General features: G+C 46.0%; 1 protein-coding gene across 7 annotated transcripts in view; it reads right to left on the bottom strand.

Annotated features, from left to right (window-relative positions):
* Positions 1-6,251: 6,251 nt before the first annotated feature.
* The window catches only part of cdh26 (cadherin 26), a 55,662-nt gene continuing 48,087 nt past the window's right edge, over positions 6,252-13,826 (bottom strand). For 4 of the 7 annotated variants that reach the window (XM_031894555.1, XM_031894553.1, XM_031894556.1 and 1 more), the window contains 5 exons: positions 13,398-13,445; positions 12,763-12,807; positions 10,866-10,949; positions 9,612-9,695; positions 6,252-7,453 (listed from right to left, as the gene is read on the bottom strand). In XM_031894555.1, coding sequence (XP_031750415.1) covers positions 7,259-7,453; positions 9,612-9,695; positions 10,866-10,949; positions 12,763-12,807; positions 13,398-13,445 — 456 coding nt within the window. In that variant the 3' untranslated portion in view covers positions 6,252-7,258. The remainder of the gene's footprint in view (positions 7,454-9,611; positions 9,696-10,865; positions 10,950-12,762; positions 12,808-13,397; positions 13,446-13,826) is intronic. The other 3 variants (XM_031894557.1, XM_031894554.1, XM_004919723.4) reach the window with 2 other exon arrangements.

Genomic DNA, 13,826 nt, shown 5'->3' with positions numbered 1-13,826 from the left:
AGTGGGTCCCTGTGAGGCTTATGGGGTGTATAGTGGTGCCCTGTGAGGCTTATGGGGTGTATAGTGGGTCCCTGTGAGGCTTATGGGGTGTATAGTGGGTCCCTGTGAGGCTTATGGGGTGTATAGTGGGTCCCTGTGAGGCTTATGGGGTGTATAGTGGTGCCCTGTGAGGCTTATGGGGTGCATAGTGGGGCCCTGTGAGGCTTATGGGTTGCATAGTGGGTCCCTGTGAGGCTTATGGGGTGCATAGTGGGTCCCTGTGAGGCTTATGGGGTGCATAGTGGGTCCCTGTGTCTCTCTGTGCGGAGGTTTGGTGTCGCCACTTCCAGACTTTTTATTATGAAAATCAAACAGAATCCACTGGAGAGTTTTGTTTCTCTGAAGGCGGCCAAGTACGGGCGGATTTTAGCTTCCAGTTCGGATCCTTCCGACCAAATCTGCCCCAATACCCGCCCTAACGACTGAATTGCCCACCATAAGGGTCATACCCATTGGCCGAATGACTGACCCCCAGGTCACTGTATCTCTTCCTAAGAACCATAATCTTCCCTTTGGGAATATACATCAGGGGCTGAACAGTGTGGGGAGGGGGGGGGGGGTAATTATATTTCTTAGGTTACCAGGGGCTAAACACTAAGAGAGGGAAAATATTATCCTTAGGAAGAGATACTGGGGGCTAAAAACCCGGGGAGAGAGAATTTTCTGAAGGAAAACTGGAGAAATGATTGAATGCTGTTCGGGTCCCTCCTCCCTGTGTTACACAGGTTACAATATAAAGGGCAGTTTCTGCCCCACTGACTGTCTGAGGGGCTTTTGGCAAATCCATGCAAAGGTTTGAGGCTTGATCTGCCCCCCGGCCCTAGATACGGGGTAAGTAAATGGCAGCTCTGCCCCCGCCCAGAGGCAAACTGGCTCAGCTCAGAGATAAATACCCCGGCCCTTATGTACTCAGTCACTTGTGGCAACAACATTCTCCCCACACAAAGGCCATACATTCTCTCACTGTCACAATCCCAATACCCCTGTACTAAGCACAGGAACAGCCCCCTAAGTTTGCCCATAGCCTGTACAGAGAGATACCATAAAACTATGGCACATAGGGATTCCCCTGTACTAAGCACAATTCAGCAGGAACAGCCCCCTAAGTTTGCCCATAGCCTGTACAGAGAGATACCATAAAACTATGGCACATAGGGATTCCCCTGTACTAAGCACAATTCAGCAGGAACAGCCCCCTAAGTTTGCCCATAGCCTGTACAGAGAGATACCATAAAACTATGGCACATAGGGATTCCCCTGTACTAAGCACAATTCAGCAGGAACAGCCCCCTAAGAGATCCCATAAACACTGCAGGGAGGAAATACTATTTATATCACTGCACCAGGGAACGTTACACTGTGAGTCACTAAATAAACTTCCCTGTAGAATTCAGTTCCAGAGAATAAATACAAACCCAACGGACTTTATCCAACAGATTTATGAGTTGATAACAGATAATTCCGGCTCCGTTGTCTCCGCGCAGCATATTAGGGTTCTGAGTGTCGGCGCCGGGTGAGTCTCAATTCTCTGGAACTGGAACGTCCCTCCGGCAGTTTGTGGTTTCACCTCCGGTTACAAATAAATGTACAAATTACACTTATCCGCCCCGATTGGCTCTGCCAAAACGTTTTGTGAAACGGCCGCAACATTCACTAAACAAAGATTCAAGTTATTTTGGTGGCACCGATCCTATCTGATCCCCCCATTGTAAGCAGCAGTCCTGCCCTGCTTTATGGCTGAGATTCTAGCTATCTGTATAACAGAGCATTCTGTCACAGTGGCACAGATCCTATCTGATCCCCCCATTGTAAGCAGCAGTCCTGCCCTGCTTTATGGCTGAGATTCTAGCTATCTGTATAACAGAGCATTCTGTCACAGTGGCACAGATCCTATCTGATCCCCCATTGTAAGCAGCAGTCCTGCCCTGCTTTATGGCTGAGATTCTAGCTATCTGTATAACAGAGCATTCTGTCACAGTGGCACAGATCCTATCTGATCCCCCATTGTAAGCAGCAGTCCTGCCCTGCTTTATGGCTGAGATTCTAGCTATCTGTATAACAGAGCATTCTGTCACAGTGGCACAGATCCTATCTGATCCCCCCATTGTAAGCAGCAGTCCTGCCCTGCTTTATGGCTGAGATTCTAGCTATCTGTATAACAGAGCATTCTGTCACAGTGGCACAGATCCTATCTGATCCCCCCCCCATTGTAAGCAGCAGTCCTGCCCTGCTTTATGGCTGAGATTCTAGCTATCTGTATAACAGAGCATTCTGTCACAGTGGCACAGATCCTATCTGATCCCCCATTGTAAGCAGCAGTCCTGCCCTGCTTTATGGCTGAGATTCTAGCTATCTGTATAACAGAGCATTCTGTCACAGTGGCACAGATCCTATCTGATCCCCCCATTGTAAGCAGCAGTCCTGCCCTGCTTTATGGCTGAGATTCTAGCTATCTGTATAACAGAGCATTCTGTCACAGTGGCACAGATCCTATCTGATCCCCCCATTGTAAGCAGCAGTCCTGCCCTGCTTTATGGCTGAGATTCTAGCTATCTGTATAACAGAGCATTCTGTCACCCCCAGCAGGGCATTCCCCAACCTTCTCACTGCCCTCACTGTGAGGAACCCCCTACGCTGCTTCAACTGAAAGTTCCGATCCTCTAGGGGGATCTAAGGGGGAGCTCTGGTGAGCTGATCATTTGGGAGAGAAGATCCCCCACTGTCTGTCTCTCTATAAACTGCCCCCCCATACTCAGGGTGAGGCCTTACCAGGGACCTATAAAGGGGCAAAATTATGTCTCATCCCTTGAGTCAATGCCCTGTTTATACAAGACAGCACTTTATTTGCTTTAGTAGCCACAGAATGACACTGCCTGGAGTTGCACAGTCTGTTATCCACAAATACCCCCCAATACTTCTCAATAAAGTATACCCCACTCCCATATAGTCTATAACTCACATTTATATTGTTTCTACCCAAGGGCAGAACTTTGCATTTATCAACACTTAACCTCATTTTCCATTTTGCTGCCCAGTTTTCCAGTTCAGACAAAGCTCACTGCATGGAACGTATAGTTTTGCCCAGTTCAGCATCATCAACAGAGACAGAACTAACAGTGCCCCCTCCAGGTCATTAATTAAGAGGTTATAAAGCCAGGGGCAGACCCCTGCGGTACCCCACTCACATCACTGGGGGGCCCCCCTCGGTCAGACAAATGACCCCGGTTCATCCCTGGTTCATCTAATTGTTACCCCCAACCAACCATCGGGTAGATAGAGCCCACCCACGGCCCAGTGATGCCCTTGCCCAATAGGAGGGGTTGTTACCTAATCAGGAAAGTAAAGGGGAAGCTAGAAACATGAGAGAAGGGAATCATGAACCATAACGTCTCAAGAGCCTTTACCCCAGTAATGACCCCAGTCAGGGAGAGACAGAGGTTAAAGGCCATGTTCATTATCTCTCTGTTTTTCAGCAAACAGACCCCTCCCTGTGCCCCCCCCCCCCCCGGGCGGCTGAAGGTCATTCTACTGCCCATGGGCTGGGGCAACAAGCTCGTTCTTGCTGGACTGACAGTCACTAGGACACAAGTCACTTTGGTCAATTTCATTCTCCCACTGAAGATGTGAAACACAAGGTGATTTGGGTCGAGAGTTGTTTGTTGAATTGTCCCCCAGGAGCCTACTGAGCGGCTTCATGGGATAAACCCAAGTCATTGTGAGAGGGAACGAGAAATGTGACTGCCGCCCCGGGGCAGAATGTAAATTGTCATCTATGTAACAGAACCTGCAGAGCCGGATCCCTCAGCGTCTTCTGCCTCCTCTCCCTCTCCGACAACTGCACTCTCGCCCCTTCCCCTAATGTCACGTCTGTCTCACAGCCTCCCTGTTTGTCATGGAATCTATTTGTGCCCTGGGTACCCCTGGAACTATAGCGGGGTGACTGTTACCCCAATGTTTCTATATATCTGTAACCTTGTTATGGGCTAAGGGGGCCCAGCCTGAAGGCCAGTTAGGGGGGGATTTGGGGTGAGTGCTTATTTGTGCCCTGGGTACCCCTGGAACTATAGCAGCGTGACTGTTACCCCAATGTTTCTATATATCTGTAACCTTGTTATGGGCTAAGGGGGCCCAGCCTGAAGGCCAGTTAGGGGGGATTTGGGGTGAGTGCTTATTTGTGCCCTGGGTACCCCTGGAACTATAGCGGGGTGACTGTTACCCCAATGTTTCTATATATCTGTAACCTTGTTATGGCTAAGGGGGCCCAGCCTGAAGGCCAGTTAGGGGGGGATTTGGGGTGAGTGCTTATTTGTGCCCTGGGTACCCCTGGAACTATAGCGGGGTGACTGTTACCCCAATGTTTCTATATATCTGTAACCTTGTTATGGGCTAAGGGGGCCCAGCCTGAAGGCCAGTTAGGGGGGGATTTGGGGTGAGTGCTTATTTGTGCCCTGGGTACCCCTGGAACTATAGCGGGGTGACTGTTACACATGGCCAAACGGACGCATATGAGAGCTGCAGTTAAGATAATAAAGAAATACAATGTGTGTGAGTGGGTGAGTGAGTGGGTGTGTGAGTGGGTGAGTGAGTGGGTGCGTGAGTGGGTAAGTAAGCAGGTGGTTACAGGTTCTGATACTCTATAATAATAAATACTCACAGTAATTTAGAAATATAGGTCAGAAAGGCACCCATTATAGGATACAAAGAGATAAAAATGACCCACATCCCTAGTAACATTCCCACTGAACCCTCCGAATGCCCCTGCCCCGTGGGCCCTGCAAGGTGTGGCCCCGGCATGAAAGCACCAGCGTCTCCTCTGCAGTCTATGGCCTTGTCTGTTAATATCAGTCTGTGTTTAGTGCTGTAATACTGCCCTCTGCTGGCCAAGGGGAACTCCAACCAAAATCACTGGCTTCTACTTTATTGTGTCAGGAGTCAGAACCAGCAGTGCAGGGAAGAGAAAGGGACAGACACAGTGACAGTTACACATAACTATAAACCCAGTGAGAATGAGGAATGAATGGATATTGGGGAGTTGTATCAGGAGTCAGAACCAGCAGTGCAGGGAAGGGAAAGGGACAGACACAGTGACAGTTACACATAACTATAAACCCAGTGAGAATGAGGGATGAATGGATATTGGGGAGTTGTATCAGGAGTCAGAACCAGCAGTGCAGGGAAGGGAAAGGGACAGACACAGTGACAGTTACACATAACTATAAACCCAGTGAGAATGAGGAATGAATGGATATTGGGGAGTTGTATCAGGAGTCAGAACCAGCAGTGCAGGGAAGGGAAAGGGACAGACACAGTGACAGTTACACATAACTATAAACCCAGTGAGAATGAGGAATGAATGGATATTGGGGAGTTGTATCAGGAGTCAGAACCAGCAGTGCAGGGAAGGGAAAGGGACAGACACAGTGACAGTTACACATAACTATAAACCCAGTGAGAATGAGGAATGAATGGGTATTGGGGAGTTGTATCAGGAGTCAGAACCAGCAGTGCAGGGAAGGGAAAGGGACAGACACAGTGACAGTTACACATAACTATAAACCCAGTGAGAATGAGGGATGAATGGATATTGGGGAGTTGTATCAGGAGTCAGAACCAGCAGTGCAGGGAAGGGAAAGGGACAGACACAGTGACAGTTACACATAACTATAAACCCAGTGAGAATGAGGAATGAATGGATATTGGGGAGTTGTATCAGGAGTCAGAACCAGCAGTGCAGGGAAGGGAAAGGGACAGACACAGTGACAGTTACACATAACTATAAACCCAGTGAGAATGAGGAATGAATGGATATTGGGGAGTTGTATCAGGAGTCAGAACCAGCAGTGCAGGGAAGGGAAAGGGACAGACACAGTGACAGTTACACATAACTATAAACCCAGTGAGAATGAGGAATGAATGGATATTGGGGAGTTGTATCAGGAGTCAGAACCAGCAGTGCAGAGAAAAATTGTGAATTCTGCCCTCAGATTTGGCCGCTCAATAGATGTGGATTTCCTGCCTCGGTGTTGGTCGGGGCGGCCATACTGCTCGGACTGATGAAGGATTAGGGGAATGTACATTGCAGCAGGGAGAGTATAAATACAGGGTGATGCCTTTGGGGCGCAGTGAGAGGTGCAGTTCAGCCGGAGAGTAAGAGGAGGCTGATACACAGATACAGGCAGTGAATATGGAGCGGAACCGATACGGCACCAAACCCATTTGTACGAAAAGGATTTATGTACAAAAGCAAAGTAACAGGCGCAGCGACAAACAATACGATATATACAGTATGGTATCATACACAGCTTGCTTTATGGGAACAATAGCCCCCCCACCCAGATCTATAGGGGCCCCCTCCTCCTGAAACTAATGGGGCCCCCGAAACAGTAGCCCCCCCACCAGAACTATAGGAGCCCCTCCTCCCTGGAACTAATGGGGCCCCCCGGAACAATAGCCCCCCACCAGAACTATAGCCCCCCCACCAGAACTATAGCTCCCCCCGGAACTATAGGGGTCCCTCCAATAGGAAGAAGCAGCCACAATCCCAGGGTTGAGGGTTCTAGGACTACAGAAAGGGGGCAGGTAACTAGGGAGGGGAATGAAGGTGCCACTGGGGGTAAAACCAACCCCCCCCCATTCCCAGTCCCAGAGTGGGACTGACTGACTAAATGCATCCCCACAGCTCTTGTTTCCATTCATTCCCCCTGCTCTATTCCTTGCCTCGGCAACAGCACAGCACCCTCTAGTGGTAAAAGTTCATCACTACACTCCCACCCCTTCAGGCCCCTGATCCCAACCCCAATAGGGCAGATTTTATATCACATGATTGGATGATAATAATGAGGGAAAGCTTCTTACTATAACTGATATAGACAGGGACCCAGACCCTTGGGCTTACTGTACCCCACATTACCCTGTACCCCCTATATACACATATACATACTGGAGTCCAAGGGGTAACTTCTGCCATGATGGGACCCTCGCTTGCCTCGGGTGGCACAATAATGCCCCTCTGGTAACGTAAAGGTCAGTTTTTTAGTGCAGGAGAGTGCAAATCTCTCTACATTAGGGTCGGCCTCAGCCCAATCACAGGAGAGGGGCGGGCACTATCAGGCTGACCACCTTAAAATGCCAGGAAGCCCCCAAAGATGTCCAGAAAATTGGGCCCAACTCATTATCTCCCTTTTTCAGATAAAGTCCATTGTAATTGCCCCAATCAGCATTAGAGGGGCTGTCGGCAAATCTCTTCCAGTTTCGCAAACTTTGGGTCCAAATCATCCAGAAACCCCCAGTCGAGCTCACTCTCTGCGATGGAGAAGGATCCCAGCGAGTCGATCCTTTCCAGCTCCCCCTCGTAGGCATAAACGCGGGGCTTGTATGTTGGGATCTCAGGGTAGTTATCCAATCCCTGCAGCCGCTGATGGACAGAGATAGAGTGAAGGTTAGAAATCAACCAATAAGGATTTTGTCGAATCTGAGATAGATCTTAGTCCATTCTACTCTACGTGAGACAGATCTTAGTCCATTCTACTCTACGTGAGACAGATCTTAGTCCATTCTACTCTACGTGAGAAAGATCTTAGTCCATTCTACTCTACGTGAGACAGATCTTAGTCCATTCTACTCTACGTGAGACAGATCTTAGTCCATTCTACTCTACGTGAGAAAGATCTTAGTCCATTCTACTCTACGTGAGACAGATCTTAGTCCATTCTACTCTACGTGAGACAGATCTTAGTCCATTCTACTCTACGTGAGACAGATCTTAGTCCATTCTACTCTACGTGAGAAAGATCTTAGTCCATTCTACTCTACGTGAGACAGATCTTAGTCCATTCTACTCTACGTGAGACAGATCTTAGTCCATTCTACTCTACGTGAGACAGATCTTAGTCCATTCTACTCTACGTGAGACAGATCTTAGTCCATTCTGCTCTACGTGAGATAGACCTTAGTCCAGTCTACTCTACGTGAGAAAGATCTTAGTCCATTCTACTCTATGTGAGACAGATCTTAGTCCATTCTACTCTACGTGAGACAGATCTTAGTCCATTCTGCTCTACGTGAGACAGATCTTAGTCCATTCTACTCTACGTGAGACAGATCTTAGTCCATTCTGCTCTACGTGAGATAGATCTTAGTCCATTCTAATCTACGTGAGATAGATCTTAGTCCAGTCTACTCTACGTGAGAAAGATCTTAGTCCATTCTACTCTATGTGAGACAGATCTTAGTCCATTCTACTCTATGTGAGACAGATCTTAGTCCATTCTGCTCTACGTGAGATAGATCTTAGTCCATTCTAATCTACGTGAGATAGATCTTAGTCCAGTCTACTCTACGTGAGAAAGATCTTAGTCCATTCTACTCTACGTGAGACAGATCTTAGTCCAGTCTACTCTACGTGAGACAGATCTTAGTCCAGTCTACTCTACGTGAGACAGATCTTAGTCCATTCTACTCTACGTGAGATAGACCTTAGTCCATTCTACTCTACGTGAGATAGATCTTAGTCCATTCTACTCTACGTGAGATAGACCTTAATCCATATTGCTCTATGTGAGATAGATCTTAGTCCATTCTACTCTACGTGAGACAGATCTTAGTCCATTCTACTCTACGTGAGACAGATCTTAGTCCATTCTACTCTACGTGAGACAGATCTTAGTCCATTCTACTCTACGTGAGATAGATCTTAGTCCATTCTACTCTACGTGAGACAGATCTTAGTCCATTCTACTCTACGTGAGATAGATCTTAGTCCATTCTACTCTACGTGAGACAGATCTTAGTCCATTCTACTCTACGTGAGACAGATCTTAGTCCATTCTACTCTACGTGAGACAGATCTTAGTCCATTCTACTCTACGTGAGATAGACCTTAGTCCATTCTACTCTACGTGAGATAGATCTTAGTCCATTCTACTCTACGTGAGACAGATCTTAGTCCATTCTACTCTACGTGAGACAGATCTTAGTCCATTCTACTCTACGTGAGATAGATCTTAGTCCATTCTACTCTACGTGAGATAGACCTTAGTCCATTCTACTCTACGTGAGGTAGATCTTAGTCCATTCTACTCTACGTGAGACAGATCTTAGTCCATTCTACTCTACGTAAGATAGACCTTAGTCCATTCTACTCTACGTGAGGTAGATCTTAGTCCATTCTACTCTACGTGAGGTAGACCTTAGTCCATTCTACTCTACGTGAGATCGATTTTAAACCATTCTACTCTTAATGGCAGTTTACTCTAAATGAGGCATGTTTTATTATATTCCAATCTACTTTACTAAGATGGGTCTTATCCTATTTTACTCTACATGACAGGGTACTTACTCTTTTTTACTCTAAATGAAAGTAATCTACTCTACTTTACATGAGATTGGTCTTTTGCTATTCTATATGAGATGGGCCTTATTCTATCCTGAAATCTAAATGAAAAAGGTCCATATTCAACTTTATGATCCAGGCCTCATTCTGTTCTCCTCTATTAATATCTGGGAGAGTCAAAGGAGATGTATGAGGGTTATGGGGACAAAACTCAATAAATAATTTGATTTTGATTTCTCACTTGAGTCACCATTTCTCCAACGCTGTCTATGAAGGAGCCCAGTGGCTTGCTCTTCAGGTACCCAGACTGGAGGTATTTGCCATTCTGCAAGTAACACACACAAATGTAGATACACATATATATGACACACAAATGTAGGCCCCCAAACTTTATAACAAACTACAATCTTACTAAACGTAAATGTAAATAATTTGTGTATAAGTTATGGAGTCCTGAAAGCTAAAAAGACGTGTCTTAGTCCATTCTACTCTACTTAGTCCATTCTACTCTACTTAGTTCATTCTACTCTACGTGAGACAGATCTTAGTCCATTCTACTCTACGTGAGACAGATCTTAGTCCATTCTACTCTACGTGAGAAAGATCTTAGTCCATTCTACTCTACGTGAGACAGATCTTAGTCCATTCTGCCCCATGTGAGATAGATCTTAGTCCATTCTACTCTACGTGAGACAGATCTTAGTCCATTCTACTCTACGTGAGATAGATCTTAGTCCATTCTACTCTACGTGAGACAGATCTTAGTCCATTCTACTCTACGTGAGACAGATCTTAGTCCATTCTACTCTACGTGAGATAGACCTTAGTCCATTCTACTCTACGTGAGACAGATCTTAGTCCATTCTACTCTACGTGAGACAGATCTTAGTCCATTCTACTATACGTGAGATAGACCTTAGTCCATTCTACTCTACGTGAGGTAGATCTTAGTCCATTCTACTCTACGTGAGATAGACCTTAGTCCATTCTACTCTACGTGAGATAGACCTTAGTCCATTCTACTCTACGTGAGATAGATCTTAGTCCATTCTACTCTACGTGAGATAGACCTTAATCCATATTGCTCTATGTGAGATAGATCTTAGTCCATTCTACTCTACGTGAGACAGATCTTAGTCCATTCTACTCTACGTGAGACAGATCTTAGTCCATTCTACTCTACGTGAGATAGATCTTAGTCCATTCTACTCTACGTGAGACAGATCTTAGTCCATTCTTAGTCCATGACAGGGTACTTACTCTTTTTTACTCTAAATGAAAGTAATCTACTCTACTTTACATGAGATTGGTCTTTTGCTATTCTATATGAGATGGGCCTTATTCTATCCTGAAATCTAAATGAAAAAGGTCCATATTCAACTTTATGATCCAGGCCTCATTCTGTTCTCCTCTATTAATATCTGGGAGAGTCAAAGGAGATGTATGAGGGTTATGGGGACAAAACTCAATAAATAATTTGATTTTGATTTCTCACTTGAGTCACCATTTCTCCAACGCTGTCTATGAAGGAGCCCAGTGGCTTGCTCTTCAGGTACCCAGACTGGAGGTATTTGCCATTCTGCAAGTAACACACACAAATGTAGATACACATATATATGACACACAAATGTAGGCCCCCAAACTTTATAACAAACTACAATCTTACTAAACGTAAATGTAAATAATTTGTGTATAAGTTATGGAGTCCTGAAAGCTAAAAAGACGTGTCTTAGTCCATTCTACTCTACTTAGTTCATTCTACTCTACGTGAGACAGATCTTAGTCCATTCTACTCTACTTAGTTCATTCTACTCTACGTGAGATAGATCTTAGTCCATTCTACTCTACGTGAGACAGATCTTAGTCCATTCTACTCTACGTGAGACAGATCTTAGTCCATTCTACTCTACGTGAGACAGATCTTAGTCCATTCTACTCTACATGAGAAAGATCTTAGTCCATTCTACTCAACGTGAGATAGATCTTAGTCCATTCTACTCAACGTGAGACAGATCTTAGTCCATTCTACTACTCTACGTGAGACAGATCTTATTCTATTCTACTCTACGTGAGACGGATCTTAGTCCATTCTACTCTACGTGAGAAAGATCTTAGTCCATTCTACTCTACGTGAGACAGATCTTAGTCCATTCTACTCTACGTGAGAAAGATCTTAGTCCATTCTACTCTACGTGAGACAGATCTTAGTCCATTCTACTCTACGTGAGAAAGATCTTAGTCCATTCTACTCTACGTAAGATAGATCTTAGTCCGTCCTACTCTACGTAAGATAGATCTTAGTTCATTCTACTCTACATAAGATAGATCTTAGTTCATTCTACTCTACGTAAGATAGATCTTAGTCCATTCTACTCTACGTAAGATAGATCTTAGTTCATTCTACTCTACGTGAGACAGATCTTTGTCCATTCTACTCTACGTGAGATAGAGCTTAGTCCATTCTACGCTACGTGATATAATGACAATATTCCTTTAAAGGGAAAGGGGATTGGATAGTGAAGACTATAACTGTCTCACTCAGAACTATATCAAGTGCTATATCATGTATGTAGGCTCTCTAACGTACTATAAATGCCCAGACAAGACGGCATCGAGCCCATAAATTGTATCTATTAGCCCATCATTGCCGCTGTACTGAATTTCATCACAACTGGCACTGGGGAGGCAGCTGCCGTATATTAACAGCAATGAGTGATGGTTTATTCCGCTTCTAAGGACAATCTGTTGCAGAAACTCTCCGTTGCCCGTTTGGAGCCAAAATTGTTTTGGACCCTACTACAAAGGGATGTTTTTTAAACGTTTCCGTGCTGCCAACAGTGAGACGATGGGATCTGAGAGAGCGAACGTTGTGTTGCTGCCGCTACACGGAACATCACACACACAACTTGTGTTGGTATCTGTGCAACAGCTGCCCCTGGCGAGGCTCCCATTGGCAGTTCCATTGAGGAAACGCCGGGTAATTTCTGACAGACGAGGGGCAGGTGGGAAAGACTTACTGCCTGGGGCAACTACATGACGAAAGCTTCTTAGAATATATTAGTGATGGGCACATTGTCAATTGGCCGCTTATGGCTACAGCCCTGAATCTCAAAGGCACCATGACAATAGGACTGAATGATGGAAGAAGCAGTCTGGCTGCCAGGGTCACTGACCCCGGCAACAAACAAATGCCACAGGGGCAAACAGAGGCAATACTGAGTTGCCACATGAGTAACCAGACATGATGGACCCAGTGGACTAAAAGAGACAAATTCCTTTCTAGAACAACTGAAATTAATTTCACCGGGGGTGGCTATTTGCTTCCCTTGGTATAGTACCGCCCCAGGCAAAGAAAAGCCCCTGGAAAATAGCAAGGGTAACGTCACACTCACCATCTTGATACTGCTATTCCCTGCCTGTGATTGGCTGCCCAGGCTCTGCCAAAAGATAAAGGTCTTTGTTATTTCACCAAGAAACATGAAAATATATCTTTCCTTACAGCTCTCCATGGGCTCCTGGCAGAACCGTAGGCAAAGAGTAGAACAAGATGGAGACAGCAGGGCAAGCTGGAGACAGTAGGGGTAGATGGAGACAGTAGGGCAAGATGGGGACAGTAGGGCAAGATGGAGACAGTAGGGCAAGATGGAGACAGTAGGACAAGATGGAGACAGTAGGACAAGATGGGGACAGTAGGGCAAGATGGAGACAGTAGGGCAAGATGGAGACAGTAGGGCAAGATGGTGACAGTAGGGCAAGATGGAGACAGTAGGACAAGATGGAGACAGTAGGACAAGATGGAGACAGTAGGGCAAGATGGAGACAGTAGGACAAGATGGAGACAGTAGGACAAGATGGAGACAGTAGGACAAGGTGGAGACAGAAGGACAAGAGGGAGACAAGGCTCTTACTTGAATGGACCTAATTTATGTAAATAATTTAGCCCGGTCTTTCAGTGCCGTTACTTTAGACCGCCCCCTGCCAAGGGTGTAATGCCCATCATCCATACGACAGAGGGAAATGTTCTTACCCTTTTCCACATGTTGCTTTGAGCGCTATGAATGCTGGAGAGGCCTTCCTGAGATCAACATTTAAACACAGAACATTAGGCAACTCTTGTCTCATCATCTAAACCTGCCCATGTGCTGTCTGACTTGGTACCCCCCCCCCCCCATGGGACACAACTTACTGTCTTACTGGCCTGTCGATACATATTGTACATAGCAGGACCCGCAGATCAAAATTGTGACACCAATGGTAACAGTAAGAAAAACTGGGGAAAGTAGGGCAAGATGGAGACAGTAGGGCAAGATGGAGACAGTAGGGCAAGATGGAGACAGTAGGGCAAGATGGAGACAGTAGGGCAAGATGGAGACAGTAGGGCAAGATGGGGACAGTAGGGCAAGATGGAGACAGTAGGGCAAGATGGGGACAGTAGGGCAAGATGGGGACAGTAGGG

Source organism: Xenopus tropicalis, chromosome 10, assembly GCF_000004195.4.
Source record: "Xenopus tropicalis strain Nigerian chromosome 10, UCB_Xtro_10.0, whole genome shotgun sequence".
Taxonomy (NCBI): domain Eukaryota; kingdom Metazoa; phylum Chordata; class Amphibia; order Anura; family Pipidae; genus Xenopus; species Xenopus tropicalis.
The sequence above is the reverse complement of the archived record's forward strand: the minus strand, read 5'-3'. Positions and strand labels throughout refer to the sequence as shown.